Source organism: Microcaecilia unicolor, chromosome 3 (genome assembly GCF_901765095.1).
Source record: "Microcaecilia unicolor chromosome 3, aMicUni1.1, whole genome shotgun sequence".
NCBI lineage: Eukaryota > Metazoa > Chordata > Amphibia > Gymnophiona > Siphonopidae > Microcaecilia > Microcaecilia unicolor.
Window position 1 is genome coordinate 67,977,598 of NC_044033.1, and position 17,472 is coordinate 67,995,069.

At 42.1% G+C, this 17,472-nt stretch overlaps 1 protein-coding gene across 1 annotated transcript in view; it reads left to right on the plus strand.

Moving 5' to 3' along the window:
* The window catches only part of GPATCH2 (G-patch domain containing 2), a 335,139-nt gene that overhangs the window by 285,196 nt on the left and 32,471 nt on the right, over positions 1–17,472 (plus strand). The window contains exon 9 of the mRNA XM_030196023.1: positions 12,224–12,312. Within this exon, the coding sequence (XP_030051883.1) occupies positions 12,224–12,312 (89 nt within the window). The remainder of the gene's footprint in view (positions 1–12,223; positions 12,313–17,472) is intronic.

Genomic DNA, 17,472 nt, shown 5'->3' on the forward strand with positions numbered 1-17,472 from the left:
TTTCAAATTAACTAAACTATGCAAATTAAAGCCATTTGTTGAACCAAGTGCAGCTATCTCAGGTTTAACCACTGGTGGCATCCTGAAAATCAGGCCAGTTTGCAGCTTTTGAGGAATGGAGTTCAGAATCTCCTGATTTAGGATAATGTAGGAAGAGGCGATACATTTTCCATATACTGAGGATATTTTATGGATGAAAACGAATTACATCATACACCGCATCAAAAACGTCTACACACCAATGTAGATTTTTCACATTCCACTGTCTAAATGCATTAAAGTAGTCGTGTTTTACTGATCTATCCAACATACTCCACACTTTCAGCATAAAAGAAATATTAATAATTAAAGGAAACCATCAGCCTTTATACGTCTTTTCAGTACTTGTGATGGAATAACAACTGTGTTTACCAACTTTCAGTAGCAGAGTGATTTAGTTTTTGCCCTTTCCTCTTGGCAGAATAGTTTCTGTAAACAGCGTGGAGTATATACTGTTCTCAGGAAAGGGAAAGAATCAGGCAACGAATAGAAGAAATATCTTTTATTAGGTAGCTAAGCAGGAAATAACATTCTCAGTTCTGTATAAGAAATAATCATACAAACTATGGAGAGATCACTATGCAAAAGTCCCTAAGCAATACAGGAACAGTAGAAAGAAAGAATGAAAAAGTTGCAGCTGCAAAGGAATAGTTTTCAGTACTTACAATCGCAGAAGAGGGAGGGGAAATATAATTATATATTTCCTGGGAGATAGGCTCCTGACAAGGACACAGGGTCTAACTCATCAGCAGGGCCGGTCCTAGGGTCTCTGGTGCCCCCCTGCAGACTATGAGTTGGCGCCCGTGCGCCCCCCCCCCCCCCTCCGGCACTTGCGCGCCCCCGCCCCCCCAGCATCTCCTTTCTCTCTTCTCCCACCCTGCCCCTGTCCAGCGATTCTCCTTTGCCCCCATCCCCCGCCGCCCTTGGTGCTTTAAATCTTTAATTTACCTCCGTTCCAGCAGCCGCGTCATTTGAAAGCCTTGCCCCGTCTCTAGTCTTCCCTCCCTTCGTGAGTTCATTCTGCAGTCCCGCCCTCGAGGAAATGACGTCAGAAGGTGGGACTGCGGAACGAACTCACGAAGGGAGGGAAGGCTAGAGACGGGGCAGGGCTTTCAAATGATGCGGCTGCTGGAACGGAGGTAAATTAAAGATTTAAAGCACCAAGGGCGGCACGGTATGGTGCCGCAGCGGCGCCCTTGAAGTCAGGCGCCCCCCTGCGGTGCTCACCCCGCTTACCGGGTTTGACCGGCCCTGGTCATCAGTACAGTGTATCCCACCGGTAACGGGGCAACATATCTTTATAGCGTATATTGCTATCCCACCTCCAGCACCACACACCAATCATGGAGAGTGTCACGTATACAGTCTCCTTACATCCCCCCCCCCCCCCCCTTACACTAAGTCATTACCATTGTATTCAGTCTGAACGGTGTTCTGAGTACAGGCCGTTAGCTACAGGGGCCTTATGTGGGGGGTGCCCAAGCAGCAAAAGTCTTATCTTATCTGAGCTGACAGAGCCTCCTGTATAGCAGTGTCAGTAAAAAACCAGCACTGTGGAACAAAGAAACTGCAGCCAGAGAAAAAAGTATTAGCACTGGCCTGAAAGTTCCAGAAAATCCCATAACAAATTCAAGCTCTTTCAATTTGTGTGGGAATCATCTGTGGACTGCAGTCTTCCAGTCTTGCCACAGATTTTCTGTCAGATCTAGGTCTGGGCTTTGACTAAGCCCACCAAGAATATTGACATTCTTCTTGTTGAACCCACTTTATTGTTGCTTTTGCTCTATCGTTGGGACTATTGCCCTGCTTAAAAAGTGAATTTTCTCCCCAGTCCCCCAGCTTTGTGGCAGACTGGAATAGGTTTTTCTTCAGGATCTGCGTGTGCTTTGTACCATCCATCTGTCCCTTGATCTTCATAAACTTCCCAGTTCCTGCTGTTGCAAAGCATCCCCACAACATAATAATGCTACCACCATGCTTTACTGTAGGGGTAGTGTTAGCAAGGTCAAAGCCAGATTTAAGCAGGGTTACAGCAGTTGGCCACAAAGGGCCCCATACTTAACTGAGTCAATTTTGCAACTGTTGGCTGACCAAAAGTCAAAACTTCTTTTCCCTTTCCATCTCCCTCTTGGTCTCCTTCTCTCTCCCTTCCCCTCCCCTCTTGGTAATTGTGCTCTTCAGCACAGATGCTGCATACTCTTCCTACAAAACCTACAGCCAGCCCTTACATCTCCTCCCTCTCACTCCCCCTTGCCCTTTGTTATCTCTCTTCTCAATGGTATAGCACCATTTTATTACCTTTTCGGCTTCACCTCTGGTTGGTGGGGGGGGGGGGGGGGTACCAAACTGGTCTGCACAGGGCCCCACAATTGCTAAGGCCAGCCCCGAGCAGGATGATGTGCTGTATTTGTTTTATACCACACGCATTGCTTAGCATTAAAATCAAAAAGTTCCAGTTTGGTGTCATCAGACCACAAAACCTTCTCTCATCTGGATGCAGTGTTCCCTAAGGGTTTTTTCATCAACACTATGCAGTACATCATATGGCAGTGTTTTTCAGTGCAAGGCCCGGGGGCTAGTGGCGGTCCCTGGAGACCTGGCGACCTTCCTCATGATTCTGGCTTTTTTCTGGAACTCCCTGCCTCTCTATCCAAGTGGATGAGGGGGAAGAGCTGCATGCTTGAAGGACAAGGCATTTCTCAATAGATAAAGAATATGCATTTGGAAATGCCCACTACCTTGAGAACATGCCCAATAAAAGGTTTGCAAGCAGGCTGGTGGGGTGGATGTCATCAACGCACACTGGTCAACAATGTCGTGTAATGAGTGAAGACCACTACCATATGACTGTACTTCAGCAGTGATTTCCTTTTTGCCACCCTCCCATACAGGCCATGCTTGTGAAGTATTTTTCAGATTGTAGAATAGTCAACATTTTCCCCCATTTCAGCCCAAGACCACTATTGATCTTTCAAAGTTACATCACAGGGAACTGTGAATCAGAAAATATAATTATTCCAAACAATTGTTATAATTATTAATACAATATATTAAATAGAACAGTGTTCCAAGATTCTCAAAAACATAAGCAGGTATTTTAATCTGTGACAAAAATGTAATCATATGGTGCTCAAAGGTTCACAGAAATAACACAGAATTTTGGGCACCGCATGTCTCACCTTCTAATTGAGATGTGCTATGCAGGAGGAAGACTGCAGCAGTTCCTCTTCACCCGCAGACCACTGCCTTAGCCTCACCTCCTCGCTGGTAAATTCTGTGCCCTGGAAGTATTCCCCCAACATATTTATTGCCACAGCTGCTGTCTAATTATGTAATTGTGCATGTGTGTGTGTGGTGTACAACCTTCTGTGGATACAGAAGTATTCTTAGACTTCACAGTGACTTTCCTAAGCAGTTTCTTCCCTAACCCATGTCTATTGACTGTAGAGAGGAAGTCTGAATGAATCAGTATCTTGGTGGTGCTTGCTATTTCCACTTGACAGTGATGGACCTGACAGTGTCCCAAGAGATATTAAAGCTGATTGAAGGGGAATTCTATAAATAGCGCTCAAAAATGGGTGCCGGAAAAGGTTGGCACTAAGCACTATTCTATAAAGGGCATGTGCCCTTTATAGAATAGTGCTTAGTGCCGGTTTGTGCGCTCAACTCTGGTGTAAATCTTGGTGCCCAAGTTGGACACAGAGACCCATTATTCTCTAATACTGTGCGCAGCGTTTTGGAACACCTGTGACCCACCCATGCCCCTTCCATGCTATGGGCTTTAGGCACCCAGCATTACAGAATAGTGTGCAATCAGATGCGCATTCAAAATCCTAATCAGAGCCAATTAACATCAATAATTGATAGCATCTAATTATTGATGGTTAATAGCTCGTTAGCCAGTTACATTACATACACACATAAATTTAGGCACGTGATCCACACCTAAATTATACGTGCATCTCGGAAAAGGGGGTGCAGACATGGGAAGGTCATGGGGCGTTGTGGGGTGGAGCATGGGTGTGGGTTTGAGTTGTGCACAAAATTATAGAATACAAGGCTTCTGCACATAAATTTAAGTGTGGCATTTGCACCACATTTTCGTTGGTTCAAATGGACACGCCTAAATGTTTATGTGACCCCTGCGCTTAAGCACTATATAGCGTTATAGAATAGTTCTTAAGCAGGTTTCTGCCTCTTCTGATTTTTTAGGCGTGATTTATAGAATTCATTCCTATATATTTAATTAAATTTCAAGAACTCAAGTGTTTACAAACAGTTGAGAAACGCTGAGATAAGTGTTCTACTTATCTGCTTTGTAATATAAAATACTAACAATACCATTCTGAGTACAAATTTTGTTATAACATCAGACAGCCAGTCATTAAATAAAATGCTCTGGCTATTTCTTAAGCACATCTATGTTTTATGCTTTTTAGTGAAACTCTGAGGGCAATTCTACCTCTTTTTGGGTGCCCCAATGCTGCATGGTGAGAACCTATTCTCTATTTTGGGATCTGATTGCCCAGATTCTGTTATAGAATATTTGTATTTCAGTATCAACATACCTTACATTTGGATACCAGCTGTTACACTAGTCATAGATTCATATATGGCAAGGATGTGCATATCTTAGGACCTCTTTTACTAAACCACGCTAGCGATTCCCACACGGCAAATGTGAGGCAGCCCATTAAAAATGAATGGGCTGCAGTTCATTTGCCATGCCAGGAATCGCTAGTGCAGTTTATTAAAACAGGCCCTTAGGCCCCGATGATCAATTCCCCACACTGTTTAGGGGTGTGGGGAGGCTTGGGGGGCACTAGGTCCTCAACCCTTGGAGGGTCCAGGGTTTCACTGGACCCCCTAGGACTGACGGTGGCAGCCCGGGCTGACAGTGACAACCCGGAGTACCTGGCATAGAGGGGGAGGGGGGAGGAAGAAACTTAGCCCTAATTCCAGCTCCGAGCTGGCATAGGGTTAAGGCACTATTCGGTCCGTAAGATCAGAGCGCAGTGCTCTGATCATATGGGCACTGGAGAGCTACATTTAAATATAATTTAAATGAGCAGGGCTCGTTTAAATTTATTTAAAATGAGCTCTGCAGTATTCCCTGTGCGCTCGCACCAGGCACCCTCTGATCATCGGCGCTAGGTAAATGCAGGCACTGGTCCTGCGCTAGTGGCCTCTGCATTTACTTTTGATCATTGGGGCCTTAGTGTGTTCTGTAAATTGTGTGCGTAAGTGGCAGCCCCACCCACACCCCACCCATATGAACATCCCCTTGTATTTAAGTTAGATGCCACTTATGCACAGCCTTACAGAATAGCAGTTAAGTGTCTTTGCTGCTACCTGTGCGCACACAGGTGTACATTTACCCATGAAAGTGACAATATTCTATACACTTACACACTCAAGTGGAGTGTAACTATGAGCACCCTCTTATAGAATTGCCCATTATATGGTAAAAGCAGTTACCATGACATATTGAGAGCGCATATCTATAGAAAACAGTTCTTTGTTTTGGTTATTAAACTTGGATCCCTGAAAAATAACACTACGTTAGAATACTTTGGGATTTGCTTGAATGTTGAATCTGGTGTCTATCAGCAGAAGTTACTTTGTTTTTAGTTTGCATTATTTCCATATTTGAATGTGACTGATTACAAGTTATTCTATTAGTCTGTGAAGTTCTGAAATACTTTTAAAAATTAGACTTGATTTGTGTGCAAGCATGGGCTCTAAATTATTCATGTAATTGGTCTTGAGCCAAAAGGCAAGCCAGACATGTGCAGTTGTAGAATTACTGGCAGTATAGTTAATTCCACTTTGTGCTAATTTGATTATTCATATAATTATATTTTATGAAATCTTTCATTGTATGGAAACTGATCAATTTTTTTTAAGCTGAGAAGTAAGCCAAGAACTTAAAATCATTATACGCTAACTGTTCATCTGCTGATCTGAATATTTTCCTTTGAGACAATCATGCTTGTTCAGGTTTTGGATTGTAACGCTGTTCAGTTAGTAATAAAATGATAACATGTCTATATTCTGTTCTGCTAAATGCCAGCCAGCAATCACCCTGTTAATAGTTTGTACCTATCATACGTTCTGGTAATGCTTCTGTAATTTGAGCCCCTGAGAACAAAAGCGGGCCAAGTCCACTTTGTTACAATGGGAGATATTGGCCATCTAAGTTGTGGGGTATACATTTCAGTAAAAAGAACAAGCGATGACTTAACTGACTTTAATCTGTATAGGCTCCTGTCAGATAGTGCTGCTAAATATCCCCTCTAACCATGTAAACTGAAACCAGCTATATTGTGGGTGGTCCACAGGTAGAATCGGCATGTATGTGGTTAAGGGCTGATACTCCCACTTAGCCGAATAAGGTAACCGAACATTGGACCCCATAAAACACAGTCTTTTTTTTGTCCGGTTTCACTTATCCAGTTAAGAGCTAAATATTGGCTCTAATATTGCCAATCGTCTGCTCAGATATTCAATTCCGATGACTGAACATGACCTGGCATTGAATATGAAACATATAAATGACAAGTGACCGACTCACCCGCAAATGCGCAGTAGAGACTTCCCTCTTTGTCCCGCCCTCGCATCAAGACATGATGACGTCAGAGGGTGGAAAAGAGAGGGAAACGGACGCTGCCGCTGGAGCCTGGAGACGAAACAACATCGCCGGCTAACCAACCTCCACCCCCCCCATCCCCGACGCCGCTCCCGCCCCCCTCCGTATCAGGTCCCCTGCACTGACATGACAGCGCCTCTCACCTCCGTGTGGAAGCACTGCAGGCAGCAGCAGAGCGATCTGCTGCTGCCTGCAGCGCTTTCACACTCTCATGTCAGTGCAGGGGGCCCGGCACGGAGGGGGGCGGGAGCAGCGGCGAGGAGGGTAGCTGGATATGGGGGGAGGGCAGGGGAGAGAGAGGAGGGTTGCTGTACATGGGGAGAGAGCAGGGTGAGGGGGAGGCCAAGGGAAAGAGGAGGGTTGCTGGATATGGGGGAAAGGCAGGGGAGAAATCAAGGTTGCTGGACATGGATCGATGGAGGGGAGGGGAGAGAGGAGGGTTGCTGGACATGGGGGGGAGGGCAGGGGAGAGATCAAGGTTGCTGGACATGGATCGATGGAGGGGAGGGGAGAGAGGAGGGTTGCTGGACATGGGGGGGGAGGGCATGGGAGAGAATAGGGTTGGTGGACGGGGGGGGGGGGGGGCCAAGGGAAAGAGGAGGGTTGCTGGATATGGGAGGAGAGCAGGGGAGAGAGGATGGTTGGTGGACAGGGGGAGGCCAGGGGATACAGGAGGGCTGCTGGACATGGGGGGGAGGGCAGGGGAGAGAGCATGGTAACCACTTGCTACAGCAAGGGGAGGGAAATGAATAGAGAATTGGCAGGTTATATCTCCACGGAATCTTAGCGGAGATTGGGTGGCGATGCCGGTAATTGGGAAGCAAAACCCGTGCTGGACAGACTTCTACGGTCTACGCCCTGATCATGACTGAATAGATATGGATGGACTTGAGTGTAAATTTTAAGGGTATACATATAAAATATCGCATACCATGTAAAATTAGTTTATCTTGTTGGGCACACTGAATGGACCGTACAGGTCTTTATCTGTTGTCATTTACTATGTTACTATAGGCATGAAGAGTGTGTGAAATTAGCACATGGTAAGTTACCATACGCCAATTACTGCTACAGATAGCCTAGGTGCACTTACCACCTTTAAGCAAGCATTAAGGGAATAATTCTATAAAGTGAACATTAACACTATGTGCTGATTCTGAATGTAAGTGATTAGAATAATGGCATATACATGTATATGTCTGGACATACATGCACATGCCAAAATGGTTCCTAAGGTAGGCATATGCGTAGGTGGAGCCGGGGCAGAGTAGAGGTGAGACTCACATTTAATGTATAACATATTATTCTATAAGTTACAAGCATATCTCAGGCACATAGGTGTAAGCAATTCTATGGCTGGCATAAATACTTGCAGCTGAATTATAGCCACATATCTATACTATTATACTAGTATTCTATAAAGGAAAGTTGCCACCTATTTTCCTTGATAGAATAGGTGCTCCCTATGTGCATAAATGTGCGCACACTTTTATAGAATACCTCCACTGGCCCCAACCCTTTGAGCAGCATTGTGATACTCCATTTCCACCCCTCCTTGAGCAGCTATGTGATACCCTTATTGTACCTTCTTATCTTATCCCTGAGCAACATGGTGAACACCACCCCACTTACCGTCCAAGTCCCTTGCTCTTACTGGTGAGTGTCCCTTGTGGGCTAGTGACAAGGCAGGAGCGATCCCCAGATCTGCAGTGCTGTAGTGCTGCTACTGGACTGGGTTCCACCATTCAGTCCCACCATTTCAAACCCAGTCCTGTAGCAGCACTACAGGACGTGCTGCTACAGGACTGGGTTTGAAATGGTGGGACTGAGCCAGTAGCAGCAATCATGTTGTACACCCGATAGTGGTCAAGCTGCAAAATAAGGAGACTGGGTGATTTTCAGGTATGACATATTGATAGTCGGTATGTTTTACTTGTCTTTGATAAAATCATCCATTGTACCTGAAGATTGGAGGGTGGCCAATGTAACGCAGATTTTTAAAAAGGGTTCCAGGGGTGAGCCTGAAAATTACAGACTGGTAAGCCTAACATCAGCCGGGTAAAATTACAGAACACATAGACAAACATGATTTAATGGGACAGATTCATCTTGAGTTCAATCAAGGGAAGTCTTGTCACATCAATTTGCTTCATTTCTTTGAAGCAATAAACCTGTGGATAAAAGTGAACCAGTTGATGTAGTGTATCTAGATTTACAGAAAGCTTTTGGCAAAGATCCTCATGAGATCATGACTTCTATGAAAATTTTAAAAAGGCATGGGATAGGAGGCCATGTTCCTCTATGGCTTAGGAATTGGTTATTGGACAGAAAACAGAGGGTAGGGTTAAATGGCCATGTTTCTCAGTGGAGGAGGGTGAATAATGGAATGCCAAACCCCTAAGAGAAAAACTACACTGGCTCCCACTTAAAGAGCGTATTGCGTTCAAAATTTGCACCCTGGTTCATAAAATCATTCATGGCGAGGCCCCAGTCTACATGTCAGACCTCATAGACTTACCAACCAGGAACACAAAAAGGTCAGCACACACATTCCTGAATCTTCACTACCCCAGCTGCAAAGGACTAAAATATAAATCAACATATGCATCCAGCTTCTCCTACATAAACACGCAACTATGGAATGCACTACCAAATGTCATAAAAACAATGCAAGACCTAACAAACTTCCAAAAATCACTAAAAACCAACCTATTAAAAAAGGCATACCACAATGATCCATCCTAAATACCAGACAACGAAACTCATACCAGAACTGGACAAAACCGAACTCTCTATACTTGACTGCTTAATTTACTCTGTCACTTATGAACTTTAATGCAATATCACTTTGTATTTCTCATTCCGGAAATGGCGATCGCCATTACGGCATAATGTAAGCCACATTGAGCCTGCAAATAGGTGGGAAAATGTGGGATACAAATGCAACAAATAAATAAATCTATGCTAGGACCGGTACAATTTGACATATTTATAAATGAGCTGGAAAACGGAATAATAAGTGAGGTGGTTAATTGTGCAGATGACACAAAACTATTCAAAGCAGTCAAAACATACACAGATTCTGAAAAATTGTAGGACGATCTTAGGAAACTGGAAGACTGGGCATCCAGATGGCAGATGAAATTTAATGTGGACAAATACAAAGTGGTGCATATTGGGAAGAATAATCTGAATCATAGTTACCTGATTCCAGGGTCCACCTTAGAAGTCAAGCACCCAAGAAAAAGATCTAGGTCTCATTATAGACAACATACTGAAATCTTCTGTCCAGTGTGCGGCGGCAGCCAAAATGCAAACTGGATGCAAGGAATTAAGAAAGGGATGCAAAATAAGACCAAGGGCCCTGTTTACTAAGCTGTGCTGTAAGCACGCTAACATTTTGGCGCACACTAATGAGCGCGCACTAATGATAGAGACACCCATATTCCTATCGGTGTCTCTAGCATTAGCGCACCCTAAAACATTTGCGCGCCTACAGCACAGCTTAGTAAATAGGGCCTCAAGAATGTTATAATGCCTCTGTATCACTCCATAGTGCGACCTCACCTTGAGTATTGCGTTCAATTCTGGTCGCCATATCTCAAAAAAGATATAGCGGAATTAGAAAAGGTTCAAAGAAGAGCGACCAAAGTGAGAACAGGGATGGAACTCCTCTCGTATGAGGAAAGGCTAAAGAAGTTACGGCTCTTCAGCTTGGAAAAAAGACTGCTGAGGGGAGTTATTATTGAGGTCTATAAAATCCTGAATGGTGTAGAAATGAATCGATTTTTCACTCTTCCAAAAAGTACAAAGACCAGGGGTCACTCAACTTTTTAAACAAATAGGAGGAAATACTTTTTCACTCAAAGAATAGTTAATCTCTGGAACTTGCTGCCAGAGGATGTGGTAACAGTGATTGGCATATCTGGGTGGGTTTAATAAAGGTTTGGATAAGTTTCTGGAGGAAGAGTCCATAGTCTGTTATTGAGATGGCATGGAATGTTGTTACTGATTGGGTTTAGACACTTGTGACCTTTATTGACCACTGTTGGAAGCAGGATACTGGGCTAAATGGACCATTGGTCTGACTCAGTATGGTTATTAAAAAGAAAAATTCTTAAGCCATTATTAAAATGGACTTGGGGAAAATCCACTGCTTATTTCTAGGATGAGCAGCATAAAAACAGTTTTACTGTTCTGGGATCTTTCCAGGTATTTGTGACCTGGATTGGTCACTGTTGGAAATAGGATACTGGGCTTGATGGATCTTCATTCTGTCCCAGTATGGCAGTGCTTATGTTCTGATGTATTTTGCGGGACTTTACTGGATTTGTTGGATATGCAGTTTATTGTGTTGAGTGATTGTTTTATTTGTTTTGCAAATTTTTGAGTGTACTCCTAACTTGAATTGCAGAAACGTTTGTGTAAGAATTGTTTTAAATAAAATAAATATAAAATGCTAATGCCTACATGAATATGGGTAGTCTAAAATATTTTTCAGATTTTAAGATATGTGTAATCCAGCAAAAGTAACATATTCTCTGTAATGCTTTTGAATTTGTAAAACTAAAAGTTTAAAATTAAGTTCTTATTTTATTTTAATAAGTGGGTGCACTTAAGTTTTCAGTGTTCATTTTTTTTCATATGTTTTACCCTTTCTTGCCAGCTTTTTCAGAATTTGATGGTTACTGTTAATCACAAGGACTAATGCAACCATTTAAGTTCTGATAGCAGAACAAACGTTAGTCAGTAATTCATAAACTAGCTCAACAGTTCAGGGCACTGAAATACCCTGGTTCATGATTTGCCTTCTGCTTTTCTGGGACAACCTGTCAAAGAGTAGCTACTTCAGTCCATTAAGATCTGGAAATTTGCCACAGGGTTGCAGTCGCATGTTTAGACCCATCCAACAGAGCCCAGAATTGAGCTTCAGTTGATAAAAGTAGGCATATGAAAGTAACATTACATTAGTATGATGAGCTGCCATACTCAACCTAAGAGATATCAGTTATAGTGATTAACTGCTAAACTATCCTGTTCCATTTTTGTTGGCAAGGAAGACAATTAGTTGCAAGTTTATTTCATATTGCTTTATGGATTTACCTTTTCACTCACAACCTTAAAAGAAATTGATAATGTGTTTCTGTAATAAATGTAGTTCTGACAGCTAGGCATTAGTAACCAATTGATAACCTAACAACAATATTGTGCTCTTTTTAGATAATTAATCTTGGCTATTTTCCTGTCAGAAGCAACAGTGTTTGATTTTATGTTGAGCTAGAAAGATTACTGGTTTTGAAAATTAAAAAGCATTCCTTTTATATTATTCATTCCAGTAACAATTTATGATGCTACGTTTAAATGCTGAGCGCTTGTCAACAAACATAATTATGTTTCGATATAAACAAGATTGGTGGCTTTATTATGCAGCTCCATCTTCATTGAGAATGTTTTGATTTAGATTCAGATTACACAGGCGGTGTATTGATGTGGTATGTTCTCTGTTTAATAGTTTTCTCTAATAATTACTTGCAGACAAACAAGTTTACATTTAGGATCCCTGTTCATGGGAGACATCAAACGAAGACGAAAAGCTGCACCCTTGCCAGGACCTCCAACCACTGGTAACCAATTTCACAGATTAATCTAATACCTTTTAATTATGCTCTTGAAAAAGCAGTAGTTTTAATTCCATGTAAGCATATAAAGATTTTAAAAGAATATGTAAAAACAAATAAGCCACTAATAGTTTCATCAAGAACAAAACACATTTGATTCACAAAGTCGAACTACAACTGTCTGATCTTCACCAGTTTTAGATAACATTGTGGCTCCAAAGTCCTTCAAGTTTCATTTTTCGTTTCAACAAAATCACGTAATGAAATAGTGTTCCAAAACTCACAAACTATTGATTCTCTCTGTTAAATTCAAAAACATGTGCTCCACACAGTATCTTCATGTATTAAAATTGAGTAGTCTCCAAACACTTCCCATTTTTTGATTAGATTTTCATGCACAAATACTTGTTGTAGGTTTCATAGTAAAAAAATATATATATTTTTAACTTCTTAGCAATATCCAAATATTCTAAAATATGTTTTTCGTTAACAAGCAGGCACACAAATGGGTGACATCATTGCATGTTATCAGACTAGAACAACTCCCCAGTGCTTGGGACTTAATACAGTGTGGCCCTTCAAACATGCAGCATTTTCCTTAGCTCCTCAGGTTTTTTTGTCTGTTCTCCTGAATAAGGTTGCTTTTTCTAATACTTGACGTATTTTTACATTGCTTTTTATCAAAGTACTCCTTTGATGACTTTCTTTGTTGTGTATTTTATTGATCAAAAAGACAACAAATCATACATACAAATGAACTGAAAGCCAGAACATGATAAACAGGGTACAATCCAACAATGGAATTAATGCCAATAAAATATATCAATATCCCTCCTCCACAATCCCACAAAAGAAGAGTACAAAGTCTGCAAGGAAGGTAATAGAAAGCTATAATCACCAGTTCAACATGCAGCTGCGGGCTACATGTGATAAGGCAGACCAATAAGGTTCCCAAATTAAACTACATACCTGCCCCTTTTTAGAGTCCAAAGTTAGCACAGATTGTCGCTCCTTAGATAATAAAGTAAGCATAACCAACCGGCAATGGACTAACATCGGATCCTCCGAAGAGAGCCAATATAACAGAATACTTTTCTTGCCCAACGAAATTGCCCTCTACAAGAACCCCTTGAAACCTTTCAGGGCAGGTGCTACAAGTTGAAAAAAAGAAAATAATATCTTCAGTAGAAGAAGACAAGAGTGGCCCCAAAACCAGACACCTGTGCCAACAACTGTATCCAAAATCGTTGAACTGTTGGCAGTGCCAAAATATATGCCCCAAAGTAGCACTGTGGGAAGAGCATTTTGGGCAACCAGGCCAGCTCTGTAAGCCCTGCGCAGGGCAATATGCAGTCTCAGGAGCATCTTATAATGTGCCTCCCATAAAGCTACAGACTTGATCCAAACAGTCACATGTTGTAAGCATGCTGCCAACTGGTGACTCTGCAAAGAAATGCCAATATATACTGCCCATTGGGTGGCTAAAGGTTCATAATCAAATTCAGGGATACACTCTTTCAAATAAGCATAATGAAAAACCAAAGGCGCACAGGCAAGTGAAAGTCAAAGCTGAGGCAAAGGTAAGTGAAAGTCAAAGCTGAGAGCTACAACCAAAATCTCCTGAGCAGGCAATCCCAAACTTGAGGTTGGCAAAGAAGATATGTTATGCTGAATTTGTAGGCAAAAACATATCTAGGTAAGTCAAATTCTGAGCACAAAGTGTCCAAAGGGGATAACGTACCCTCACGGTTAGTACACATGGGCAAAAATTTTGTAACGTTAACAGGAAGTCCCAACAAAGAACACAGCCATTTCAGAGTTTACGGCCTTGTCTGTAAATAGGGTACACATTCAACCCTGTTCCATATCCCTTAATGGAGCATGCAAATTATAACAAAAATGACATTGAGGAAGCAGGTTAGTCTCTATGGGTGTAAAGGGAAATTGTGAGGTGTTAACGAAACCTACTACTATTTAGCATTTCTATAGCGCTACAAGGCGTACGCAGCGCTGCACAAACATAGAAGAAAGACAGTCCCTGCTCAAAGAGCTTACAATCTAATAGACAAAAAATAAATAAAGTAAGCAAATCAAATCAATTAATGTGAACGTGAAGGAAGAGAGGAGGGTAGGTGGAGGCAAGTGGTTACGAGTCAAAAGCAATGTTAAAGAGGTGGGCTTTCAGTCTAGATTTAAAGGTGGCCAAGGATGGGGCAAGATGTAGGGGCTCAGGAAGTTTATTCCAGGCGTAGGGTGCAGCGAGACAGAAGGCGCGAAGTCTGGAGTTGGCAGTAGTGGAGAAGGGAACAGATAAGAAGGATTTATCCATGGAGCGGAGTGCACGGGAAGGGGTGTAGGGAAGGACGAGTGTGGAGAGATACTGGGGAGCAGCAGAGTGAGTACATTTATAGGTTAGTAGAAGAAGTTTGAACAGGATGCGAAAATGGATAGGGAACCAGTGAAGGGTCTTGAAACCAGTCATTAATGTGATGCATGGCACGTGTATGATCAAAAGGCTGAACATCAAGCAGCCCCAGTCCACCCTTAGTCCTTGGAAGAGTAGCACGAGCATAAGACAAACAAGCTCACTTACCATTCAATAAAAATTTATTAACCAACTTGGCTAATTGCTTATGAGTTGCTACAGTAAAACAAAGAGGTAACATCTGAAGAAAATAAAGCCACCGAGGCAAGATAATCATATTATATAAAGCCACTCTATCGGGGAAATAGGATAAGACTGCCAAATGTTGAGCTTCCTACCAGTAGCCACTAGTAAAGGATCAATATTAACAGAATAAAGAGTAGAAAGATCTCTGGGTAGTAAGATGCCCAAGTATTTTATAGATATATCTGCCCAGGTTCATCGGATAGAAGGTTGGAAAGGTAACACTTTAGACTTTTGCTTATTTAGCATAAACCCAGTGTAGAAACCAAGTTCTTCCAATACACTGAGTAAACTGTGCAACGTGGATTGTGTCTGTGTCAGAACAAGCAAAATGTAATCAGCAAATGCAAGGACCTTTATCTGAGACCCTCCTAAAGTCATCCTCTTTATGTCCGGGTCATGGTGGATAGTGTGCAGTAAGGGTTTCAAATACAGTAGAAAAAGCAAGGGAGAAAGGGGGCAACCCTGCCGAGTACCCCTTAAGATAGTAAAGTATTGATCTGAGTCCCATTAACCAGAAGGCGGGCCACCAGTTGGGCAAAGGTCTTAAGAGCCTGCAAAAACCACCTATCCACCCCCATATAGTGGAGAACCCGAAATAGATAATGCCAGTTGACCTGGTCAAAGGCCTTTTCAGTGTACAGACTGAGAAGCATAGCTGGAATGTTGGTAATAGTGCTATGGACCTTTGCCAAAATGGTCTTATGGACATCAACTACAGACTGCCTGCCTGTAACAAAATGCGCCTGCTCAGGTCCAATCACAGCAGGCAAATGAGAGGCCAAATGATCAGCTAATATTTGGAATAAAATCTCAAAATTCATATTCATTAAAGAAATAGGTCAGTATGATTCAGGGAGATGGCCAGACTTCCCAAGTTCGGGGATGAGGGCTATGAGAGCCGTATTAGAGCATAAAGACAGGGCCCCACCATCAATAACTTCAGTATAATAAGAGAGGAGTGGGCCACAAGCTTTATGCATCATGAATTTAAGAAATTCAAGGGTATACCCATCCAGACCCGGAGCCGTAAAACGTTTCAATTTGCGTATCACAAACTGAAACACCTTGGCTTGGATAGGAGAATTCAAATGCAAAACAAAATTCTCAGAAAATTGAGGAAGGCCAGAACCTTCCAGGTAGTCCAGAAGCTGAGGCCCTGTCCCCATAAGAGAAGCAAGGAAAACAGTGGATACAAAAAAGTCCTCTCTCAAGTGGTGTCTTCTGAAACAAGTTTGTGAAGTACTGGCTCGATAGAGAAGTCTATGCAGTAGCATTCTGGACTCGAGTATTTCATTTGCAGAAAGTTGATCAGTTATTATTTTTATCTACATATTCTCTTTCTTGATTGGAAGCGAATAGACCCCTGACGCAGGCCTATACGGCCGAAACACGATTCGTGTCGGGTCGTTTGTTTAACTGTTTTGCAATAAAGAACTTGTTTCAGAAGACACCACTTGAGAGAGGACTTTTTTGTATCCACTGTTTTCCTTGCTTCGTTGTTCTTTCGTGGAGAGAACACCTTCTGTGTGTGTTGGCCCATAAGAGAAGCGCCATACATTTTTTGAAAATAATCAAAAAATATTCATGCTATATCTGCCGAGCAGTTGCATGGATGTCCCTGGGAATTGGTTAAAGTAGACACATAATGAGAACTGTGCCAATTTTTGGTAATTTGCACAAATAATTTCCCTGGTTTATTAACATACTGGAAAAATGTATACTTGCGGAAGAATAACATTTTCTTAGTGTGCTCTTGAATTGAAGCATTGAAGCGGAGGTGGGATTAGACACACAAGCGCATTTTGCCCGTGCAAAGCGCTTCTCCATAAGAACAATGTCCTGAGAAATATTTTGAGCACCAGCTGGCATATAAGAGATAATATCACCCCTTAGGTCTTTCTTTAATGAATCCCAGTATAATTGATGATTCATAACGTGTTGTGCATTAAAACCAGCATAGATAAGAAGGAAAGTGCCAACCTGATCGAACCCCACTCAGCAAGTCCAAATCCAGAACTACTACTATCAGAGAATGGTCTGAAACAGCTTTAGGATCAATCTCTGCACACATCACTTTAGCGAAAATAGATTGGGATACCAAAATATAATCTATTCGAGACATAGTGCCATGCACTCAAGAAACATGGGTATAGTCAGTCTCAAAAGGATACAACAGTCGCCGAGGATCAGGTAGTCTGTGAATATATACAGTTTTGTCTAACTCCAAATTGTTCCTGGTCATAGTGGCATCTTTATCTGGTCCTTGACATTGTTTTAACTTTTCGATTTCAGTTCTGTTACTTTTTTTTTTTTTTTTTTTTTTTTTTTGCTGAAAATGCTCCAAAAAGATAGACGTGGAGGGGCATAATCGAACTGGGCACCCAAGTTTTCCTGAGGACGTCCTCACAGGACGTCCCAGTGAAGGGGTGGGGAAACCCATATTATCAAAACAAGATGGGTGTCCATCTTTCGTTTCAATAATACGGTTGGGGGTG